This window comes from Fukomys damarensis, unplaced genomic scaffold (genome assembly GCF_012274545.1).
Source record: "Fukomys damarensis isolate Sample0158 unplaced genomic scaffold, DMR_v1.0_HiC HiC_scaffold_36, whole genome shotgun sequence".
Lineage (NCBI taxonomy): Eukaryota > Metazoa > Chordata > Mammalia > Rodentia > Bathyergidae > Fukomys > Fukomys damarensis.
Window position 1 is genome coordinate 15,384,072 of NW_022900948.1, and position 13,490 is coordinate 15,397,561.

The 13,490-nt window shown below is 50.6% G+C and overlaps 1 protein-coding gene across 1 annotated transcript in view; it reads right to left on the reverse strand.

The window, feature by feature from the left end:
• Nucleotides 1-624: 624 nt before the first annotated feature.
• Nucleotides 625-13,490, reverse strand: part of Shb (SH2 domain containing adaptor protein B) — a gene marked incomplete at its 5' end in the record, with an annotated part of 129,117 nt that continues 116,251 nt past the window's right edge. The window contains one exon of the mRNA XM_010614437.2: nucleotides 625-1,425. Within this exon, the coding sequence (XP_010612739.1) occupies nucleotides 1,242-1,425 (184 nt within the window). The remainder of the gene's footprint in view (nucleotides 1,426-13,490) is intronic.

Here is a 13,490-nt window from a genome sequence, read left to right on the forward strand (position 1 = left end):
GGGGAAAACTTTTTTTTTTTTTTTTTTTTTTTGTGAGGTAAGTCTTGCTATGTAGTTCAGGCTGGCTTAACCTCACAGCAACCCTCCTGCCTCAGTCTCAGCCTCCCAAATGTTGGGATTGTAGATGTGCACTACCACACCCAGCCTGGAGAACTTTTTACATTGCTGGGTGATACGCATCTGAGGGGTAAAAAGAGACTTGCCATCAGTGGCCACTGTCAGAAGAGAAAATCTTGTTTTTGGTATGGGGGATTGAACTCCAGACCTTGAGAGGCAGGCGGTAAAACCACTGAGCTAAATCCCTGGCCCAGAAGAGAAAATCTTGATCAACTTTGAGGCTCTGGACTGTCCAGTGCCGGAGCCTGAAACTTCCAGGGTCTGTTGGTACTTTCCAAAGTTGCTACCTCTGGCCAAGCTGTGCTCCCCCACGTGCCTCTGACTGCGTCCGGCCCAGTCCCCATAGTGGCCACTTAGGAGGTGACACCACGGGAGACCGCTCCCCTCCTTGAGGCCTGTCAGCAGCACACCAGAGATGCAGCTTGCATACCTTGCTCGGAGAATGAAACCAGAGGCAGGCACCACCCCCACAGAGCCCCTGTGTGGAATATAAGAACAGGGATAAGAATATATATTAAATGACTATTTTATTTACACACCCTATTCATAAATAATTGCATCCTCTTTTTGACCGCACAATACCTTGAAGATCTAATGATTACACTGAGCAACTAAAAGTAGAGGGGCTTACGTGTGTGTGTGTGACCATACTCTCACTTGCATCTGTGCTCAAGCGCACACTCACAGAAACTCCACACCAGAGGGGCAGCCGGCCCCCCTGGGCTCCCAGCACCGGCAGGTGGGAGGGAAACTTTGCAGTACACAGGTGTGAGTTCCTGACAGCTGGAGAACAAAGAGATGCAGCCAGGGAGCTCCAGCCCCACTGCTGCCGCCTTTGTTCACCCTGTAAGGCATCTCTTTGGATTGCAAATATTTAATTCACAGAAATTCTAGGAGGGGTAGGGGTGGGGACTGGGGTGGTGTGGTGGCCTTCCCTCAGCCTCCATCCAGGCCTTCTCCAGCCCCAGTCAGTGGCAACAGCACTCTAAGACATGCAGTGGTGTGCTAGTACCATACACACGACACAAACTGGACACGGCTGGCAAAGTGGTGGGGCTCGTCGGTGCCCTGCCGGCTTCTCCAAGTCTTGGGCTCCGTCACAGAGCAGGGAGGGACTGGTCCCTTCACAGGGTCCGCACGGCCACCGGATACAGGAGGGACAAGTGCTCAGCTCCTTTGATGGGTAGCTTTCTGGTGGTGTAGTAGTGGATGACCTCTGGGACACTGTCGAATGGGGGGCTGTTCTGACCCAGAATGTATTTCTCTTTGGTTTTGGCCAGTTTCATGTGCATAAAGCCCTGGTTGCTCCTGTGAACAAAACAAAGAGTTCAGTAGGATCTGATTGTAGCTGGGGCTGAGGGAAAGGTGAGGTGAGCTGAGGGAAGGAGGCATTTGTGATGGTGGCATTCATTTCCGCTCCCCGGCACTGGGGCCAAATTCCTACTAAGGCCAGGACTCTTGGGCTGCCTGGGAAGAAGAGATCCCAGACACAAGGCAGCTGTGAGCTGCACCTTTGCAAGACAGGAGTAGTCCAGGGCTTTCTGAAAAGCTACTGTACTCACTGCTATAGGGACTTAGGAACTTGCTGTTACTGATGCAACCCCTGACAAGTCTTACCTGGTAGGCACAAGGTAAATTTATGTCCCCAGTGCCATAAGTAGGCAGGGCAGGGGTCATCACTATATTGCCAGATGAGGAAATGGGGGATTTCCCCCTTCAATAGTGGGAATCATCACTTGCAAGGGACCACTCAGCTAAGGACTGTATTTCCCAGCCTCCACATTATAGCCAGTGAACGTGGGCAGAATGTGTGTCCTCCCAGAATGCCTCAGCCCCAGGCAGGCATTCCTCCCTGCCTCCACCAAGGCCCAGCCTCTTCCTCTGCCAGGCTGTCTTCTAGGATCCCTCAGGCACAGTGCCTTTCTTCCTGTGACTGCTCTGAATTCACACCTGCCTCCATAGGCATTTGCTTTCCTAACTGCGGTTACTTAGCCACTGTCCCAGTTCCCCTCAGAGCAGCACGGATGAACAGGATGAGTGAGGGCTCTGTGACCACTCTGAGTGCAGCCCTGTCTGGGAAGGACTACCTGAAGTATTTGGAAGGAAGAGCAGGAGTAGGTTCTTCAGAGGTAGGAGCAGAGCTCCCTGCAGCCTCCAAGGCCCCTACAGCCTGGCCTGCATCAGCGTGAGGAGTGGGCGCAGCTCAGGGTGGCCAAGGCCGCAGTCCAAGCATTGTGTCCAGCAGCAGACCCACGGTGGTCCCAGCTCCTCTCTCCCATGTCATGCCCCAGGCTCCACCACACTGGCTCACGCCCACCTCCATCAGCCTGCCTGGCCTTTTATGACTCTGCCATGCCTCTGTTGCCCCATCTGCAAGTAGCTGCAAGTTCCCAAACCAAAGCCCAATTTACCAAGTATCTGTCACTTGATCAGAAAGCTGGAGCTTCTGATCAACCTGCTACCATCTCTAGGGCCCGTCCCTGGGCAGGGTAACTTGTGAATAGCTCTAGGCCGTCTGGGAGCCCAAAGCACAGCCGGCGAGGCTGAGTCCCATGTGGATACGGGTGTGTGACCTTCCTGAGCTCACATTCCCCTCCTGTGCTCCTACAGGGAATGGAGGGCTTGAACACGTCACCTTCGGTGGGGCCTGGGCTCCCAGGCACCGCTCCGTCGTACCACTTTCAAATGAGCAAATAAATGCTTAACGAAGTGTGGGCTCTGAGCAACACATCTGCTCATGATAATGTATTTAGAGATGTCGGCTTAACGGCAATTGTTCGGAGAGCAATTACATTTCAAGACAGAATAATTCCTGTGAAGAACTAAAATTTAAATCAAGATTTTTAAGCCTGGCAGTGTTCTAATTACAGAGCCCATGGCAAGTTCTGCTCCTCGGTGAAGGAAGGGTCACTTCACCGGAGAATCGCCTGCCTGTGCCTGAGAAGCAGGACGCATGCTTGTTCAGGCCCTCAGAGGGACAACGGTGAGTGTGTTAAATGCAAAGTGTAAAGGACTCGCCTGCCCAGCAGGCTACAGTGGGGGCAAGTCGGTGCCACCTGGAAAGTCACTGTGAGCGCCACAACACGGTACAGCACGCGTGTGGCCAAGAACTGGTGGCAGGCTGGCGAGCTCTGTGCTCTCAGAGCTCCCCCGGGCTGGAATGGAGAACGGCCACGTGGTGCTAGCACAGAGACCTGGGGCGAGGAGGAGGGTGCGACTGTGATGTGTCATTTCCCTGTGTGCTGGGTGGGGCGACATTTGGGGAGCCAAACCATGGGGCTTTGTGAGCCACTCAGATATACGGCCAGGCGAGAGGAGCGAAGGACTCTTAAAATGGAGGGTCTCAGTAGCTAATGAGAGCCCAGGCCGTCACAGCTCTGCCCAAGTGCATTTATGAACCCATTTTACTTTCAAGAAGGTTAAGGAATTGGGCATGGTGGCACATGGCTGGAGCCTGAGGCAGGAGGACTGCCACAAGTTGAAGGCCAATCTGGGCTATATAGTGAGTTCAGGGCCAGCCTGAACTATAGTGAGACTTTGTTTCAAAAAAACCAAACAACAGCAACAATAAAAAACTGAAGAAGTTAAGGAAAGTAACTCACATGGTTAGAAAGGCTGAGAGGGCATTTTTAGTCAGGTATGATAGCACATGCCAGTAATCACAGCTATTTGGGAGGCTGAGGCAGGAGGATCTCAAGTTTGAGGTCAGTCTGGGGAATTTACTGAGACTCCATTTTAAAATTAAAAAGTGGGGGGCAGGGATGTAGCTCAATGGTAGAACACTTGTCTAGCATGTAGAAAGCCCCAAGTTCAATCCTCAGTACTAAAAAATAAAATAACAAAAAAGATAAAATCAGGACACGTTCATACCAGGTTATTCGTGTATCAACCAGTGACACTGAGGGTGGCAATGGTTCCGACTGACCCACAGGTAGAAGCTGATGCTCCTCCGATCCCAAGACAGGTACTCAGTTAAAACCACACAGTCATCTATCTGTGCCTCCACTGTTGACTGAGAAGCAAGGCAGCTGTCAGGCTGAGCCCCAGCCCACTAGCGGTTCGCAGGCCTCTCAGCCTTCTGTTTGTGCCTTACACTCCCCACTAGCTTTCACTCCCAGCCGGGCTGTACAGAGGAACAAGGCCAATCATAAAGGTCAGTCCATGGTCTGACTAGGCCAGGCAGAGGGAGAAAGGCCCATGCGCTGGCTTTTCTGGGCTACTGCCCTGCTGAACCCCTGGTGGCCTCTGAGGGCCTAGTTCCCTGGATTCCTGTGTGTAAACCTAGTCTTCTGTGCAGTCCCCAAGGGTCTCCTGCAGGAAGGGGCTGGGGAGCACCTAGCTCCCCTCTAGGGCAGGACTGCCTGGCCCAGTCCTGCTGTCCCTGGGGTATCAGCCTGAACCACTGCAGAGGAGTCAGTGACTCCTGGAGACTTCCTGTTAATTAGGCCCCGTGTCCAAGAGTATGGAGGCACAGACAGGAACGTTGACTGGCTCACTGTCTCACAGCAATCAGAAGCAGTGGTGCAAGATCTCTTCCCTGGGGAACTTTTCTGGAGCCAGTGTTCCTCATCTCAGACCTCAGTATCAGCCAGACCCAGCAGGCCTTACCTAACCCTCAAAGCGCCCTGTGCAGCTAGGCAGGAAGGCAGCCAGAGGCATCAGAGCCTGAGCAAGAGTCTCCATGCTGGCCCTGTGTCCATGATGCCCATCTCACAGAGCAGATGGGCAAGTCAGAGACAGTGGAGGGGCTGGCAGTGAAAGAACATCTCTACGTATGTGTCCCCCCACCACCTGTCCCAGGATCAGGAAGCGCATGCCCTGACAATGAGTCCCCCAACTGTACAGGCAGGTGGTAGCCCCTTCTGAAAGTTTCCAGGTCCTGGGAGAATCTGCCAGTCCTACACCATGCATGGTCAGGTGACTCCTTGCCCCCCGCCCCGAGAGGTGTTATAATACATCTTGATCGGTCACAAGATTCCCACACATGAGAAACCTAACAATAGCTGAAGATTTAAAGTTGCTGCCAGTGATGATTTTAATTGTGTTCAACAATGCACAAAAGTGCCAATGTAATGAAGGAAAAATTTAAATTCCTGTAGTGAACAGAGGGGTACAGCAAATAAGGAATATGTGCAGGGATGCCCTGCTGCTATAAACAGGCTTTTGGAGCGAGGGGGATCATCTCTGACCACCTGTACTTTAGAGGGAAGTGAGGCCAGAGAGGCAAACCACCCCGGCCCAGAATACAGCAAGGGGGCTGCAGGTGTAGCTAGAACCCAAGCCTTTGTAAACATGGCCAGGTGGGCAGGGCTCCTATTCAGGCAGTATTGGCATGGTGGTTCCTTGGGGAGCTCTTCCAGGCTCGTGCTTTGATCCCACCACCTGCTAGGCTCCTGCACCGGCCATGTCTCCTTTGATAGGACATCATGCCAGAGCAAAGTCACAATTAGGGGTGTCTCTGGTGGGTGACCTGTCTAATGAGTCTCGTAAGGCTACGAAGGCGGGGATGCTGGGGCTGTCATGGTGTTCATCATCATCATAAAAAGCACCTCCTTGTCACTGGGATTAGCAAGTGTGCCTGGCGCGCCAGCCTAATAACAGGCCCCACCTCGCCTCCTAATCATGAGCTTTAATAAAACATCACTCAGCCCACAGCTGCCGGCCGAGCAGGGTGCGAGGCCTCACCTCTCGCTTTTAGACCTAATTGCTTGATGCATATTTCATGAAGAATCCTGGGTAATAGTTATGTTAAATCGCTTCTTTTCATGATGAAATGACTTAAAAACACTTGCATATAATATTTATGTGGGAAAAGAAAAAGAAATTGCCCTTTGGGACTATCATGTAGGCCCTGGTTATAGTAATCCCACACAAAGGGTTTCTGCTTCAACATAGCCTAAAAGGTAGCTGGGAGCTGCTTTTTCCTTTTTTTTTTGAGACCCAGCTGCTTCCACAACATTGTCCCTCAGCTTAAAACTGTCCACAGCTCCTCATTGCCAACACAGAATTAAGGACACCCGAACCTCTCCAAACCTCACTGGGCCCCAGGCACCTGCAGAGCTCTATGTGACATCAGTTAAGCTGCATGGCAACTCTGCTAAGTCGGTTATGACTATCACGGTTTACAAATGGGGAAACTGAGGCTTAGGCAGGTCCTGTGCCTCATCTTATGGGACAAGGTGGGGCAAGTATTTGAACCTACACCTGCATCCTCTTCTTAGCCTCAGAGTTAGAGCTGCCGCTGCAGTCTCATCTTCCCTTGCTTGGCTGCTGCTCAACCAGGTACACCCAGGTTTCCAGGTGGGCCTGTGGACCCTCTGTGCCCCAAGAAGTGGCTTTCCTGTGGTTCTGTGAGGTCCCAAGGCTGGGAATCCTCTCTGTTCACTGAGATGTTTTCAGCAGGTTGAACCTTGCTCCCTTTCCGGCCCACAACCGGAGAAATGAGGCTGCACCTACCCCAGCCCCATGTCCTCCCTGCCTACCAGAAACTCCAGAGGATGAGGTGGAGATTGCTCCACAATGTCCCCATGTCTGGCCCAGCCAAGGTAGAAGCTGTCTTCTCCAAGGCCAGACCCAGTGGTCCCTTCAGGTCAGTACTGATTCCCAGTCGAGCCCTCACGGACTGGCAGAGTGAGCTCAGAAAGTAGCAGAGCAAGGGGAGCCCCAGAAGGGCAAGCATGAGGTGGGCACAAAGGCACATGTCTCCCAAATCATGAAAATTCTCCCCCAAGAAGGCATGCAGAAGAATGGGCCAGATGCTTCTTTCTTGAGGATTCAAAAGGCGGCCCCGCCACTGCCCAGGCCTAGAGACAGTGGATTTGAATGAGATCAGCTCCCTCCCTAAACTAGGTCCTCCTGAAGGGTGAAGGAGCGAGCCTTGCCCCAGCTCTCCACTCTAGGGTACCAGATGGCCACATTTTTCCTTCTGTTGGGCCATTTTAAACATTTGAATCTTATGTTCTACAAAGATTCCTGGGGTAAGATGAATAGAGAGAGAGAGGAAAAGGATGAGCTTGTACATTTAGAAATGCACTCAGAAACTGTTATGGCTTGTGTCTTTCTGACCCCCAAAGCCAGACATGGTCATAGGTGGAGCTTCTTGGTGGTGGCTGGACATAGTGTGTGATGCTAGGATTAATGGTGTTAGTGCTACCCATCCTAGGGCAGGTAGCCTGGATAAGAATATAAGACACAGGGCCGGGGATTTAGCTCAGCGGTTAGGTGGCCTGCCTCGCAAGCGCAAGGACTCAAGTTCAATTCCTGGTACCAAAAAAAAAAAAAAGAAAGAAAGAATATAAGACACAGAGAGGGCTGTGGTGGTTCACTTGTCAGTAGCTTGCTTGTTGCTTTCTGCCTGACAGGCTTTGCTATGAACTGTTTCTCCTTTGTGATGTCCCTTTGCCTTATAAGATAGCTGATTAAGGACTGAAACCTATATAAAGTGTAAACCAAATAAACCTTTTCTCCTTTAACTTTAGGTGGTTATTTTGTCTCAGCAGCGAGAAAAAGAGATTGAGACAACCATTACTGACACGATACTTTCTCAGGAAGATGTCAGAGGTCCCCTGCCTTCCATGCCTAGAGGCCTGGGTGCACAGGCTCTGTACTCAGTGCGGAGGACACTGTGCCACCAGCCTAAGGGGTGCTCCCACCTCCACAAGCATGCACTTGCTCCAGCCAGGGAGGGGGTGGACAGGGATTCTTGTGCTGTCCCGAAATCCATGGGGACTCAGGCCCAGCTCTAATGCTACGACCCTGGACAAGAGAACAGGCCTGGAGGGTGACAATAGCAAGCTACCTCCACGGACACCTGGGGACCTGTAAAACAGTTAAGCCTGGCCCTTGGTTGGTCATGCTGTCTCTCAAAGCAGCCAGCTTCATGACTCAGCCTCTGCCCTTCCTTTCTTTTCTCTAACCTCCGGAAGGGTGGGATATTTTGCTGGTCCCAGGTACTGGGAGGAGACTTTCTCCCAATACCTGGGAGCAAGGTGCCAGATGATTCCAGAAACACATGTCAATATCCACTATGTAACCGCACTGCTGGGGCTTTAAGTATATTCTCACAATAATCCCAAGAGACAGGTTGCTCCCAATTTACATGTGGGAAAACAGAGTCAATTCGTGACTTGTCTGCAGTTCTGCAGCCACTGAAGGCAGAGGTGAGATTGACCCAAATCCATTGGGTACTAGGCAAAGCCCAAGTCAGCTGGTGAATCCCACACACCCTGCTCCATTTCCCCTAACTCTGCAGATAAATAAGAGGTGGGGGGCTGGGGATTTAACTCAGTGGTTCCGGTGCCTGCCTCGCAAACACAAGGACCTGAGTTTGATCACAGGTACCACAGGTACCACACACACACACACACACACACACACACACACACACACACACAGGAGATGGGGATCTGGGGTCCCTCAGAAAATATAAGCAAACATTTTAGTGTTTTTTCTCCATGGTCCAATGACTCCTGAGAACCCTGGCAGAGGGCACCTGCACAAAGGTGGTCACCTGATGACCTTAAATGATCCCTTAATCCATGGTTGGACCAATCTTGGCTTTAAAAGAAGCTAGGAGAGCTGGGAATTAAATGAAGACCCACAGTACAAGGACAAGAAGACCCAGAGTCAGAAAGAGAAGCAACTTGGCCAGGTCACAGGACATTGAGGTTTACTGAGCTGGGAAACCAGCACACAAGTCCTTCCTGTGTGACTGGGCCCTCTAAAAGCACAAGGCTGGTCATCAAAGGAGGTATGGGGAAGTTCATAAGGCCATTTGGTCATCCTATTCACCACCTCCAAACTACTTTCACACTGACAACATGAAGACACACAGGCCAAGTTGCTATGAACAGTTTCTAAATGTAAGCGTTGCTTGGGAGGCTGAGGCAGGAAGATTGCTGTAAGTTCAAAGCTAGTCTGGGTTACATATTGAGTGAGTACAAGGTCAACCTGGACTATAGTGGGGCTCTGTCTCCAAAAACAAAACCACCAAAATCCAAAACTATAAATGTTGTTGCTGGGCCAAACTTTTTTTTTTTTTTTTTTTTAACATAAAATAGACTTCCAATAAAAGCACCAGCAGAGTTCCGCTTTCTCAGGTGGTGGTGCACGCCTATAATCCTAGCATTCAGAAGGCAGAGGCAGGAGGATCACTATGAGTTCAAGGCCAGCCTGAACTACACAGTGAGACCCTGCCTGAACACACACACACACACACACACACACACAGAGTCATCCTCCTCCAGGCAGAGGAGCAGGTAGGTTCTTCTCCCATGAACAGGTAGAGGCAAAGGCTTATTTTCTACACAAAGCAGTTGGTAGGTCAAAGTGAATCCATTATGGGAGAAGTAACACATTCGGTGTTTAAGGATGAGGGCTCACACCAGAGAGTGAGAGTCACTGCCGGAGGTGAGTAAAGTGGGAGAACACCGACATCTGGTGGGGTCAGGTGGAGGACTCGGCAGATCCCCCACTCCATGTTCTTGTTGGCCCTCATGTTTGGCCAGGTGCACATGGAAACTGCAGGTGGGGCTGGCAGTGGCAACTGGAATGAGCCCCAAAGCTGAACTGTAGTCAGGTGCCTGGTTCAATCTCAGATCCCAGTGATGTCACTGGCTGGATAAATCCCCTCTCCCTGGGTCTCAGCATCTGCAGGGGGTGGGGGTTTTCCTCTAGTGCCAGAATTCTCATGTTGGGTGGTGTTCATCCCACTATCAGCCACAATGGCTCTCCAGGCCTGGGGACAGCAACTCAGCAAAAGCAGACTTCCCAGGGCCTGTGCCAATGAGATTTGCAAAATCCGTTCAGGCAAAAGCAGGTCCCTTCATTGAGGGCAAGCCCTCCTAACCCACACTCCCCTTAGGTGCCGCTTCTTAACCGGGGCCAGGGATACTGCTAAACACCACCATAGTCACCAGTGCCTTGAGTTCTTCATCTGTCAGATGGGGCCTACACCCCACACCCTGTCCATCCTCAGAGCCATTCTGAGGGTCAATGAGACCCTCCCTGTGAGTGTGAACGTGTGGGAAGGCTGAGGTCAACCTGCTCCTTAGGTTTGGAGTTAAGATACAATACTACCTGGCGCATTGCTAGGCTCCAAAGCACTCTGGAATGTTCTCAGGGACCAAGTCAGCAGGTAGGGTAGGGTGGGCCTGGTATACCACATCTGAAGTCCTAGAGCTGGACCATGCACATGTTGGGCAAAAGGCATCCCAGGGGTAAGCAACAGTTACTGAGGAAGCAACTTGAGGGGTAACATGGCTTTTTAGGTAAAAGGAGCTAGAAACTTGAGGTCCACTCAGGCTGGACAGGAGAGTAAGCAGGGGAGCACTGTTTAACCCTTAGGGTGCTTGGGGATGGTGGTGGATATAACCCTGGGCTCAGGACCTCCCAGAGTAAGTCTATGTCCCTTCCTGCCTCTTCTGAGCTGCACTTGGCTGTGCTTGTTTCCTTGCATGTGAAATGGGCTGTTCCTGCCTTCCTGGAAGGGCCGTCCTGAGGCCTGAACTGGACAGTGGGTGAGTGAGCCTTGCCAGGTGTTGCAGTGCTGCTCAATGAGCAGGATGTCACGAGTGCCTGGCTGGCTGGTTAGACAGCTTTGCAGTCCTCAGTTAAGTGTGGCAGGGAACCAGACTGGCAGCATACTACAGCGCAGGATGCACTTCCTGAAAGCACTGGTACAAACACAGGACCTGACATGTGGGCTCTCCTGTCTTCCCCCTTGGGCAGAAGCTGCCAGAGAAGTTGCTACCCATCTGGTTTGGTTGGCTGGTTCCAGCCTGTCTGGGGTGAGCACTGTCATATCTCCCTGTGTGTCTGGTCTGTTGTTCATGGCCAAGCAGCCCCTGGCTGCAGTCTACCTGACTGTTGACACATGGCAAGCTGGGTGACACTGGCAAGGTGTTTACTGCTCTGAGATCCACTTCCCCAAACATTACATGGACTTCACAACCCTCTCTAAAGCACACCGGTGCACCCGAGATCCATGTCTGAGGAGAAGAGGAGCAAGGAGGAGAGGCTGCTCTAATAAAATATGGGTGTGGATGGTCTCTGGCACTGAAGTGCCTACTGTGGGCATTACTCTATATTCCACACTTCTCTGGGACACAAGATACCTACCACTTAGAGGCTGAAAGGCTACTTCATTCCCTGTCTTCATTTTAAGAGCAGTGCTTCCTGAGTTTTCATTCTTGGGGTCAGAGCCTCCTGCCAGGGGCCAACTTGCCCTGTGAGCACTGGCTACTCTTAGGCACAGTGCTGGCCCTCATTAGTCTTCTTGGCCTCATGGCCGTGCTGGCAGAAACCTCTATGTATCAACCCAGGGCACGCACCAGCCCAGCAGTGATGGGGACACATGCTCCACCAAGCCTCAGATCCAACACAGTTTTACTTAAACAAAAAATCCAAAGAAGCCTTTTGAAAATCACAAGTTAAAATAGATCTACCTGCTTTGCAAATGCTGTATCTAACCTAAGGAAGCTTTTTGTCTTCCTGGAGTTTCAGAGGCACACAGCTGACTGTGAGGCACCCAGACATTGGCCAAAGCCTGTTTGTAAATATAAGTGACAGCGGTTCCCGGTGGGAAACAATCCCCATCAGTCCCCGGGGATTTAGGCTTGTTTCTTCCTATGTGAAATGGGGCATAGTTTACAATGTTTCCACTGAAAGTAGGAGAGAAGAGCTCTGAACTGAGCACTGAGGTGTTGGGCTGAAGCCCTGGCTCTTATGCCTCAGTTTCCCCATTTCTACAGTGAAGAGACAGGACAGGAGGACTACTGAGGTTCTACCTGCCTTTGACGCCTGACACACAGATGCTCATATGACAGGACAAGGACTGAGCGACTCTTCAGATACTGAACAAAAGCCCCACCTGCATCTCAGAAATGCAGAGCCCCAGGGCTGGAAGAGGAGTAGAGTGCAGCTTTCTCAAAGAGAAGTTTCTTCAGCTGTGCCACAGAAGGTCCACAAGGACTTAGAGATCTGTCACAGCTGCAGCTCCCTGGACCCCTCTGGAACCAGAACTTGCCTTCAATGTGTTTCTTAAAAGATTCTGGCACACATGTTTGAGACCCACCACAGTTCCATCTGAAGAGGGAACTTCCTCTGCAATATTCACAGCATTCGATGTTGCTTACTCTCAGCACTAGGGAAACTCATTCCCCACTAAGATACTGCTTTGAACCTGGACAGCTCTGCTGTGGCAATTTCATCCACAGGCCACACTGAAATATGACTTACTGTGGCTTGCTGACCCAACTCTGGACGCTGGTTCCTGCAGGGACCCCTGCTCCTCCTGCCCTAGAAAGGTACCTCAAGACAGGAAGGCAGAAGCAGGAGCAGTAGGCTGTTCCTCTCCAGATGTCCTCACAGATCACAATCTCCTGTACTTTCCTATCTTAGTCATCCTTGCTGCTCACAGGACAGGTGGCCTGTAACTGCAGTGTCCCTTGGAAATCTGTCTAGATTGCCCTCAGTCCTGCTGCCCAGATAACTCCACCATTAATGAGGGGTATCTGAGCCCACCCCTTTCTCTTCCCTCCTCCTAATCCCAAAGGGCAGGGTCATATGGACACAGAAATGTCATCAGGTATAGACAACTCTCACAATCTGACCAAAACTAGAAGAGGCCAAGAGGTCTGGGTCCAAAAGCATTAAGAAGCTTAAGTGCATTGATTTTGGCCACACTTGTAAGATTTAGAAATGTAATTCTCAAAGGTCACTGTCACCCCTCAGTAGTCGGGGCTCTGGAGGGCAAATCCTCTGGTGCTGGACATTTCATTTTGGCAGCTTTCTGACAACCTCTTTCCATAGGGTGGAGACTTTTCTTGAAATTAAATCCCTAATTCTTTGCTCTCTAATGAAATTGATTTCTGCCTTGATACACAACAAAGCTTTCATTTTATTATTTGGCTAGGATTTGACCACATTAATTACAGGTTTTTTCAGCATGGCTGCAAGTAACTGAGTTCCAAAGTTACTTACTATTGAAACTGATTGCATTTTAAAAGCACAACTCCCACAAAAGTGAGATAGTAAACTGTAGCTTCTCTCTAGATCTTTTAGGTTAAGGTAGGAACAATTCTGAACATTTAAAATATTTTTCTAGCCTCAGAATCTGAATTCAAAATGCTGGCATGCAGACTGAGTTTGGAGTCTTGGGGCCCAAGGTCACATGGTCTTGGATATGAGCCTTAGAGGTTTACCATCAGTACTCATCTACTACCTTAGTTTTTAGATCACTGGCACTGGCACCATGCCACCTGCCTCATAGGACACTTGGCACAATCCTGTTCAAGCTGCTTTTTTTTTTTAAACCCACGGCCATTACAAGTATGTACAACATCATTTTGTTGCTTTTTTTTTTTTTTTTTTTT